The 10,872-nt window shown below is 41.2% G+C and overlaps 2 protein-coding genes across 5 annotated transcripts in view; one reads left to right on the plus strand and one right to left on the minus strand.

Annotated features, from left to right (window-relative positions):
* The window catches only part of LOC104798890 (squalene monooxygenase 1,1-like), a 10,185-nt gene extending 3,767 nt beyond the window's left edge, over positions 1 to 6,418 (plus strand). Inside the window, exons 2-8 of the mRNA XM_010521108.2 lie at positions 3,933 to 4,044; positions 4,141 to 4,318; positions 4,462 to 4,633; positions 4,755 to 4,973; positions 5,115 to 5,393; positions 5,478 to 5,756; positions 6,090 to 6,418. Of these exons, the coding sequence (XP_010519410.1) occupies positions 3,933 to 4,044; positions 4,141 to 4,318; positions 4,462 to 4,633; positions 4,755 to 4,973; positions 5,115 to 5,393; positions 5,478 to 5,756; positions 6,090 to 6,203 (1,353 nt within the window). The 3' untranslated portion in view covers positions 6,204 to 6,418. The remainder of the gene's footprint in view (positions 1 to 3,932; positions 4,045 to 4,140; positions 4,319 to 4,461; positions 4,634 to 4,754; positions 4,974 to 5,114; positions 5,394 to 5,477; positions 5,757 to 6,089) is intronic.
* Positions 6,419 to 7,030: 612 nt separating this feature from the next.
* LOC104798891 overlaps positions 7,031 to 10,872 on the minus strand; it is an 18,282-nt gene continuing 14,440 nt past the window's right edge. Inside the window, exons 1-2 of one of the 4 annotated variants that reach the window (XM_010521111.1) lie at positions 9,374 to 9,415; positions 7,031 to 8,501 (exon numbers count right to left, since the gene is read on the minus strand). In XM_010521111.1, coding sequence (XP_010519413.1) covers positions 7,127 to 7,705 — 579 coding nt within the window. In that variant the 5' untranslated portion in view covers positions 7,706 to 8,501; positions 9,374 to 9,415 and the 3' untranslated portion in view covers positions 7,031 to 7,126. Of the gene's footprint in view, positions 9,229 to 9,373; positions 9,416 to 10,872 lie in introns of those variants that run through there. The other 3 variants (XM_010521112.1, XM_010521110.2, XM_010521109.2) reach the window with 3 other exon arrangements.

The following is a 10,872-nucleotide window of genomic DNA, read 5'->3' on the forward strand; positions in this document are numbered from 1 at the left end:
CAAATTTTCAACCGATGTCCGTTGGAATTCGGTTGGAATTTTTTTTAAAAAAATTTCCAAAAAAAATTCAAACCGGCATCCGTTGGAATTTTTTTAAAAAATTTTCAAAAAAATTTACAACCGGCATCCGTTGGAATTCCGTTGGAATTGTTTTCTAACAAACATCCGTTGGAACTCCGTTAAAAATTTGCAACCGATTTTTTCAACGTTAATCCGTTGGAAATACTGTTGGAAATTTCCAACCCAATTTTTCAATTGAATACGTTGAAAATTCCGTTAAAAATTTCCAACGGGTGTTTCCAACGGATACCCGTTGGAAATTTTCAACGGAATTTTAACGGAAATCGTCGTTGAAACGCCGTTGAAAACCGTTGAAAATCCGTTGGAAATTTTCCAACGGACAAATCCGTTGGAAAATCCGTTGGAATTCGAGGATTTTTTTGTAGTGGCAAATTGAACATCATGTGAATCATGCTACCCTTTGTAAGGATTCCAAGCTATCTTTTGACAATGAGGATCAACTTATCATGGAAGCCCAACGTGTATTAAGGAGTTGTTCCTCTTCTCGGGTTCTTGAAGATTTTACAGAAGTCGGGAGAACTCGAAATGGAAAAGGAAAACAACATTAAACCAGACAACACCAGTGTTATTTTGGGATTTTGAATTATTTTGGAAACACTTACCCATGGAAGTTTTTTGTTGGAATGTCAGAGGCATTAATGGAATAGCTAAAGAAAGGGTTGTGAAGGAACTTATCAGATCTCGGCAAGTACGTATTGGAGGCCTAATTGAGACAAGAGTTCATGAGGAAGCTACTGCTCGACATATCTCTCAGATTATAGCCCCATCCTGGAAGTTTGCTCATAACTATGATTCGTCTGCGTTGGGAAGTATATGGATTTTATGGGATACTTCACTTGTGGTTAATATTCTTTCGATATCAGATCAAATTATTACTCGTGGTGTTTTGGATCTATCATCTTAGACATATTTTACTCCATTTATCTATGCTCTGAATACCTCGTCGGAAAGCAAATCCTTGTGGTGTGAAATTTTAGGAGTGGTTGGTCATCCTCGGTACTCTCTTGGCCATGGTTATTATTAGGCAATTTCAACCAGGTACTTCACCCTCAGGAATATGCGTCTCCAACGTCTCTCTTTCATCCTCATACGGGTATGTCAGAGTTCCAGAATTGTTTGTTGGCAGTGGGAGTTTTTTTATCTTGCAGCAATAGATTCTCTTTTCACTCGGTCGAACTACAACGAGGACAATCCGATTGCTCGTAAGCTTGACATGGCTTTGATTAATGATTCCTTCCTCTTATCTTTTTCGGATGCCTGTGCAGTTTTTTGAAGCTCCAGTTCCTTCAGATCATTCTCCGTGCTTGGTAAACTTTAATCAGAATACGACATGGTGTCGCAGAACCAATTTTAAGTTCCTACTACGCTTATCTAAGCACGAATCTTTCTTCCACATGATCCAGAATTCTTGGCAAGCCACGGTTGAGACAAGGACTTGTATAAGTGACTTCTAAAGCTTAAGCGGTTGAAAGGTCCACTACGACAGCCGAATCGGCACGCCTACAATAAGATCCAAGATAGTCAGCTCAGGCTCTGAATGCTCTCAAGGAAAATCAAACCTCCTCCTCCAGAATCCATCACTCGAGGTTGCGGTGGAGGAGGCTAGGTTGTGTGGTGAATGTAGCACACTTGCGACTGCTGAGGAAACCTTTTTGAAACAACGTTCGTGGATCAGATGGTTATCTGAGGGGGATCAAAATACCAAGTACTTCCACCGTGTTATGGCATCGATGTATTATTCTAGAGCAATTCGGTTTCTTGTGTCTGATACAGGAGATCAGATTTATGATCCAGTTAAGCTAAAGAGGGTGACTATTGATTATTACCGCTCTATTTTGGGTGAGGTAGACACTCCTTATCTTGTTGGCCAACCGAGGAAATAAAAGAGTTATTTCCCATTGGCTACCCGAGAGAATTATTGGATGAGCTGCAGTCTATCTCCACCGAAGACGAGATTAAATTTGTTATCCTAGGCCTACCACAAGGTCAAGCAGGAAAAGAAGGAAAAAAAAAAGGGCGCAAAAGCGCGACGCATAATGCGTGATAGTCTAGCAGCGGGACAAGAGAAGAAAATAAAAATAAGTGACGCAAATACGTGGATCGACGATCGGAGTTTTCCAATCGAAAGAGGCTAATAGCCATGTTTAAAGAGCTCACAACGGTTAGGGTTGACATCGATAAATGAACGTCGTCAGAGAAAAAAAAAAGAGTAGCACATCGGCTAGGGTTGACGTCGATAAACGAACATCTTCGTTAAAAAAATAGCACATCGGCTAGGGTTGACGGTGATGAACACCGCCGTCGGGGAAAAAAAATAGAAGAAAAAAAAAGAGCAAAATAAATTTAAAACGATACTCAAGGCGATGATACTATTGGATTTAGTACATCGTTGTCATCTTCATCGTCGCTTTCGGATTCGATCGACATTGTTGATGAAAAGAAAAAAAAAATTAGAGCGAAAACCGAAGCTTTGATACCATAATAGGGAAAATGTTTTTCTATTATTGATAATGGGAAGAATACATCATAATATATAGCAAAATATAATAGATTATTCTAGGCATAATATCTAGGGTAAATCATAACAATATTAATGATAATATTCTAAGAATAATATATTCCTATAATCTGAGGGCTGTGTAGGTATGGGACTTCACAGTCAATGATAACTTAAAAGGAATTGATTGAGCTACTCATAGCAACAAGATGCATCTATCTTTTCGATTGCCCATCTCGAGAGAACTCCAAAGTTAAGCATGTTGGCTCTGGAGTAGTCTTAGGATGGGTGACCTCCTGGAAAATACTTTCCGGGAAGTATGCGAGTGAGGACAAAACACGCTAAAAGGTCCCGTGTTGGTGTGTGGGGACAGCTCTATCATTCCGTATCGGCCTCGGATCGTTACACCATGGTCGTCGAGGCTTGTAATGCTGACGGATGGCAGATCCCCCGTGCTAGGAGCGCTTCCATTGAGGCTATCCGTCGAAACCTGATGGTTATATCTCTACCTTCCGATTCGGCTGAAGATTTACTGGTCTTCTTGCCATAAAGAGGAGAATTTGCAGCCTTTCACAACTGCCCGAGCTTAGAGGCTATTTTATTCATCCTTAACCCAAGCCTCTTGGGCTACATTGGTTTGGTTTACACATGCCATATCTAAGCACGCATTCACCTGCTGGTTAGCAACTCGTAATAGGCTGCCGACCAGGGATCGACTGGTTTCATGGTTTCCGAACTCTACACTGGGCTGCTTACTTTGCGATGATGGAAACGAGAGCGTTGATCATATGTTCTTCGCATGTGACTACTCCAAACAAATCCGGTCCACTTTACTGCAAGCGACGCCTATCTTGCCAGCACCGGAGGTTTCATATGCTGCCACTCTAGAATGGGCGGCTATTTGCTCACCGAATAGAGGTATTAAACTCATTATTCTGCTACTTCTACAAGGATCAACCAACCTGATTTGGAGAGAAATGATTCTGAGATTGCATGAGAATAAATCTCAACCACTGAACATTGTTCTTAGAGACATTCTGGGATCTACATGCCGCCATCTATCCAGCTTGTGAGGTCTTCCACGTGCTTCTCTAGCCGATGAAACACTTCTTATGACATGGTTCCGTTATTTTGATTTGTTATAACTTCCAACGTATTTTGTTATCAGTTACTTCCATGTTATTGTTTGGTACTATATTGGGGATGTGAGGATTTGATGTGGTGTAAATTAATCTCATATATATACATATATATATATATATATATATATATATGAATTATATGGTTTTAAAAAAAAAGAAAAAGAAAGAAACATTTTCAACATCTTTTGGTGTACATTGAAAACGCAAAGCAGGATGGAAGGCGAGTGCACGTAATAGAGAGGGATTTGAGTGAACCTGATAGAATGATGGGTGAGGTGATGCAACCGGGAGGTCGCCTCATGTTGGCCGAGCTTGGTCTCGAAGGTACACATATATATAAGTTGTACATATATACACACATACTTCTTCATATTATACAGGTTTTCAACGTTCTTTTTTCCCCATCGCAACGGGTGATAGAATGTTTGGAGGAAATCGATTCGCAAAAGATGAGGGCTTTGGCAATATACAAAGATGGAAAATGTGGGCACTGCCCATTTCCTGAGGATTTCGAGTTTCCTTACGAAGCTTGCGGTCGGGCCTTTCACAACGGTCGTTTTGTCCAAAGACTTCGCCACAAGGCTTCTTCTCATCCCAAGTACGTATCAGTATAATCCCTTTAAAATAAATGGCAGATGTTATTCCAGAAACCACTATCACTACCGAAATACAGATAAATTCTAGATGAACTTTGCAAATACCATAAGTAAAATCTTAAGTACGTTTTGAAAATTGTGGCAGTGTGAATTTGGAAGAAGGGACAGTGAAATCTTTGGTAGAAGAGAAGGGAGTGATAAAAGGAGTGAAGTACAAGAGCAAGAATACCGGTCAAGAAACAACGGCCTTTGCACCTCTCACCGTCGTTTGTGACGGCGCTTATTCTAACATCCGTCGCTCTCTCCATGACTCCAAGGTTCATATTACATCAAATTTTTTTTTTAATTTGATCATTCGATTTTGGAACGATCGATACCTCTGCTGCAAATGTAATGTCACATTTTTATAACATAGAAAGTGGGAATATTTTCATGTAGGTGGACGTGAACTCTTACATCATTGGTTATGTGACGAAGAATTGCCGGCTCCAAGATCCAGAAAGCTTGCATCTGTTCATGTCGGAGCCGTCATTTTCAATGTTGTGTCAAATAGGCAGTGACGAGGTTCGTTGCTTAGCAGAAGTTCTTCCTGAGAACGTTCCCTCTGTTGCCAATGGTAAAGCACTTGCCTTCTTCAAGAACGTCATAGCTCCTCAGGTACGTACTGTTTTCATTCCAGTTAATGCATGGGATGGAGGATACAAGGACCCTCTCTACATGGACAATTTTAAATCTTGAATATTTATTTGGTTAAGTACAATGTTCTCATCACCTTTCTCTCTTTTTTTTTGTGAGAAGATACCTCCTAATCTCCGAGACATATTCTTGAAAGGACTTGATGAGAACCCTGAGATAAAGACAGTTGCAACGAAGAGCATGCGAGATTCTCTATGTGATAAGAAGGGAGTGATCGTGCTGGGAGATGCATTCACCATGAGGCATCCTATAGTTGCCTCAGGTATGATGGTTGCATTGTCAGATATTGTCATCCTTCGTGATCTTCTCAAGCCTATAAACAATCTTGGTGACACGAGAAAGCTCTCTCAGGCTCATAAGTCCTTCATTAAACTCCGAAAGGTGAGTTCCCTTGAGATTTGATACCTAATAGGAAAACCTTAATAAAATCTACGTTGATTCACTTGGATTCCTGAAATGGTAAAGCCAATGTCGGCGACTGTGAACACACTTGCTGATGCGTTTCACCGAGTGCTTCTTGCGTCGAGTGATGAAGCAAGAGAAGCAATGAGACAAGGCAGCTTCAATTACCTCAGTCGGGGAGGATTTTCTGCCAAGGAAATGATGGCTATCCTCGGTGGTATGAAGCCGAGGCCACCCTCTCTCGTCCTCCATCTATTCGGCATCACATTTGCTTCCATCGCTATTTTGGTCTCTCCCTTTCCTACTCCCCGTGGTGTTTGGCACACCCTCAGACTGCTTCGGGTACATACACACTTTCTTATTTGTTATGGTTCTCCTTAATAAAAATCAAATTCTACATTTAACGATACGTTAGTTAAACAACAATAATAAAACGTCTAACTAAGCTTGTTATTGAAAAGAGATGGCAAGATCATATCTAGAAATTTGGGAAAGTTAATTTGTATTTGGTGTTGAATAAATAATTAGATCTAGGGTTCGATCTATTAAAGGTTGTGTAGTGATAGAGAAATTGATTTATTACGTGTTAGAAACTAATTCAAAAGTTTTTAATGCAAGAAAACTAATCTTGGACTAAAGGTTCGCCTCTTCCCTATGTTTTTGGGCATGTTATAGTTGGCTTTGACCATGTTGGGATCACATTTAAAGGAAGAAGGAGTAGATCAAATGTTGTCTCCAACAGCCGCAGCCGCTTATCGCAAACGCTATATGACCGCAACCACTACCTAATCGCGGACAAGACAATTCCTCGTTATGTGAAGATGTTTTTATAGATATATCCCAATAAAACATTACGGACTTCTTATAGACTTTTGTTTGCTTATTGGTTGGTCCAATGTGTGAAAGAATTAAGTGTGTATGCGAATAACGTATCCAGAACTCGTATGGCCATACTAAGTTTCTTGTGATCTTGAACTTGTAATCTTAAACGTTACCTAAAAACACGACAAAAAAGGGTTTGCAGCGTTCTGTGGAAAAAAATCACATTTTGATAAGTTGAAAACGAGTCGATGGTTTCAATATGTGTAGAAGAGATGATGATAACCAAATAAACTAAAGGGAATAAAACCAGCCGCAATCGCTGGTTTCGTCGAGTCGAGATTATGAACTCAATGGGTCAAAGATAAGGAAAAGATTTGCGGTGCTGACAAGAGTGTTGAAAACAGAGTTTACATATTTGTAAAAGGCGTAGCTTTTATTAATGAAGATGATGATGAGGATGACAAAGTTGCGAGTTTTAGAGAGTAGGAAAAGGGGCTGAACGGTAATAAAGAAGTGGATGCTAGGGTAATTTTGAGATTTCGTTCGACATATATTCGAGGCGCTCAACAAAATCCGATTAGATTGAGATGGTTGGCGGTGGCCATGGAGAGAGATACCCATGAATTTCCAATCGACAACGAAATGACGAAACGGACCCCGGTCGTTGTAAATTATTACGGCGACAGAGGGAATCTTTCAGTGGTAAATTTTTCAAGGCCCATGAGACAAAAACATTTTTGAAGTGAAAGCTTTGATTGCAGTGCAAATGATACAGACCAAAGCCCTGCTTTAGATTAAAGAAACCCCCATGCAAGAATTTAATAAGCTAATTGTAACGACATGCAAAAATAAAAGGAATGGAAAGTATGTACAGTAGTTGTGACTTGTGATTATGTAGGAGTAAGAGTGTAATTGTCATTCATGCAATAATCAAAATAACCAAAGAAACTCGCCATCCCGACAACGAAACCTATTATACCAAAACCAACCAGAACCCTAAAACCGACCTTCTTCACCACGCTCTCCTCCGGCGATCCGTAAACTTGAAATTCTTCCGGCAACTCCTCCTCCGCATCTTCTTCCTCTTGGCTCAGACAAAATTCAGTCCACGAGCCGATCAAACCCGGCTTCTCCACCGTTTCGGTCGGCGAACCTGTGTCTGTGTCTGGATCTGTGGTTTGGTTGATGAAAGCCTCTTCGAGTTCGGTTAACCTCTTGGCCATGCATGCGAGCTTCGTCGTCTCTTCGTCTCCTTCCTCGTGGGCCCTCGTCTGGCGTGATGAGATCTCAGCCGTTAAAAGGGTCCTGGCGAAAATGAACCGGAGTTGCAAGTCTCGGAGAATGCTTGGGTCTTCATCGATTAAGACGACCCCGTTGAGTAGATCTTGGATTTCGTCTAGTCTCTTCTCCAAGATCATATGTATCTTCGTCGTTCTCTTCCTCGTGTTTCTCTTCTTCGTCTTCGTCATTTGTGTGTGCAAATGAAGCAAAAAACTTTGTCCGTTATCAAAACCTTTTCGGAGTGGGGGGTTGTCCAAAAGGAACCGCTATGCCCAACCGTATCGAATCCAGTCAACGATTAACCATATTGGGCCTAAATGGACCCTTCTTTTGTTCTATAATTGGGCCCCAAAAACATAAAACCCTTATGTTTCTCTTGTCTCTCCACAAACTTCACTTTCTTCATCTTCATCGACTGCATCGTCATCAGACAGAGACTCCCCTGTCTTGGGACAAGACGTTGTCCGAACAAGAGAAAGTTAGGGAGATCTGCGAGAATCGCTGATCTGATCATCGCATTGGCCGAGATTGAACCTAATCCGTTTGTTGCCATGCTCGGTATAAGCGGTTTGGTCTCGGCTTGGGCTGGTTGGTATAGGAATTGGCCAGCGTAAAATGATGAACAAGATCAAAGGGATGTGTCTCTTCTGTTGTTTGGGATAATATAATACATTGGAAATTGGAACTCGCTTGAGTATATACACTCTTAACACTTTGTATACTATTCATAAGATATGAATAATCCTCACGTACCATCTGGGTCTTGGTTTCTTCTTCCTTATCAGTTATTCACGATACTGGTACCATCCAGCTCCTGCAGTGCCTAGCGGCAATGGCGGCCGGACAAAAACTTCAGCTGGCTTCGGTACACTTATAGCCAGACATATCTCTCTCTTTCCTCGTCTTCGAGATTTCTCCGTTCAGATCCCGTTGTTATGTGGGGATATCCATGCCAAACCTGAAATGGCCACATCGCTTGCTTGTCTGAAAAAGGCAGAGCAGAATAACAAACGGAGAGAGAGATGGCCAAAACAAAGCTGTCGATTAACATTGCCGAACGTATGCATATATACAACTTGGACCAATTTGCTAAACCTAGGAAAAATAGGAAACAATATCAAAAAGATCTAACTGACTATGGAAAGATAATATCAGGGGAACTAAATCCCGTAACCTTCGCTAACACTCCCCCCTCAAGTTGGTAAGTGTAAATTGCACACGCCCAACTTGTCGAGAAACCAAGTGAATTCCTTCTTGCCGAGAGCTTTCGTGAAAATATCGGCAAGTTGCTCTCGGGTCGAGACATGGCATGTGGAGATGTTGCCGTGATCGAGATGATGACGAAGATAGTGACAGTCGACTTCGATGTGCTTGGTGCGTTCGTGGTAGACATCGTTGGCCGCAATGTGCAACGCCGCCTGACTATCACACATTAACTGCATCGGCGCCGAGTGATCAACGCCGAGAGAAGACAACAAACTCTTGATCCAAACCAGTTCGCATGTAGTAACCCGCATGGCACGGTATTCTGATTCGGCAGAAGAGAGAGAAGGAATGGTCTGCTTCTTGGTCTTCCATGAAATCGGAGACAATCCCAACTGAATGAACCAGCCACTCAATGACTTCCGAGTGAGAGGGCAGCCGGCATAATCCGCATCACACCAAGCCCGCAATCGAAGGTCAGATGCCGAGCGAAAAAGGATACCTTGACCTTGTTGGGTTTCCTAGGATCTCATGAGCGAATCTAATTCCTAAGAGATCGATTCTAGGGTTTGCGCAGCGGATATAAAACAAAAATTTTAATGAAACCCTAGAACCATGCTACTATTGAATCATAGAAACGTTAGAACGCTTACCTCAATCGATCCGGGGCCTGTATCAATTGATCTGTTCGTCCGATCACTCTAGGCAGGAAGAATATCTTGCCCTCTACATGTATCCACACGTCGGGATGGATTCCAACACCTTGGAACTTGTCTGCTAGGATTAGAGATCTCGATCTCTCTTGTGTGCAAGGTTTTTGGAGGCTTAGGGTTTTATTTTTCTTCTTTTTTTTCTTTTCTTTTTTTTTCCTTCTTTAAAACCCTAGAAGACATTCTCCTTATATAGACTTTCCAAAAATCCTAATTTGACAAGGAATAGATTACTAGGAATCCTAATCTAATTAGGTTTCCTAAACCTATTAGAATTCTAATCTCATTAGGTTTCCTAGATGTAATAGAATTCTAATCTCATTAGGATTCCTATACATAATAGGATTCCTAATCCCATTAGGATTCCTATTCCAATTAGGAATCTCAATCCAATTAGGATTCCTAATCGGGATAATTTAGCACACATACTTGTCCATCCCTATTGTGTGTGACCCTGTAGGCTCATCCGGAATAGCAGTAAAACACAGAATCTCCATTCCGGTAATACAAGTCATAGACGGTCTCTAGCAAGACACTATGACTACCTATCTCGAATAGAGTTTGTTTGTGATCATACGAAAGCCAGTGATGATTCCGACTGATGATCCTTTTGTATCGCGATATCATATGTCGAACATAAGGCATGGACAAGCCACCTTATCTGATTCGACTGCTTTCTCGTTCACTGAGTTCGACTGTCTGAAATAGACGACGTTCGTCTATAGTGCGGCCACACATTTCTACAGTCTTGCTCACACGAGGGGCCCAGCGATATCTCTCTCTTTTACGAGAGGTACAAATCCCGTATTGACTATCTACAATCCAGTACATGATTCGTTTCGTACCTGATACACGCCTTTATAGTCCTCCTGTTACGCAGGACGTTTGACGTAATCAAAGCACGCAACTCCTCATGTTGGATTCTGTAGATATCTCAGGTCTTAGGATCCAATCATAGAATCGTCGTATGAGATTCAAGTCATGACGCTAGTCCATGTGACAATCTCATGCGGGTCAGTCCAGTATTCCGTTCTGCAACGAATACCTATGATTGTGATCGTATCCAATACCTATGATCATCTATGTGATCATCAATCACACATCATACTAGTCTTATTATGTCGTTATTCCCATAACGACACAAGACTAGGGAGTTTAGTATCATTCATAATGATACATGGATTTCATAACAGATCTAGCATGCAAGAACATGTAATGAATAAAATACTCTCATAAAACACATAGAAAGTATCAATACATCGAATGTATCTGAACAAAGCTCATAAACAGTACATCATAGAGCACCAAACCAACATCAAATAGCATTTGCTTTCAATTTTCGGTGCGAACTGAATATCTGAGAAATCATATATAAACGGAACCTGGAAAGAAGAAATCAACACTCAATCAGTCAGTGTGACCATTGTGACCACTGTGACCAG

Source organism: Tarenaya hassleriana, unplaced genomic scaffold, assembly GCF_000463585.1.
Source record: "Tarenaya hassleriana unplaced genomic scaffold, ASM46358v1 Cleome6, whole genome shotgun sequence".
Lineage (NCBI taxonomy): Eukaryota > Viridiplantae > Streptophyta > Magnoliopsida > Brassicales > Cleomaceae > Tarenaya > Tarenaya hassleriana.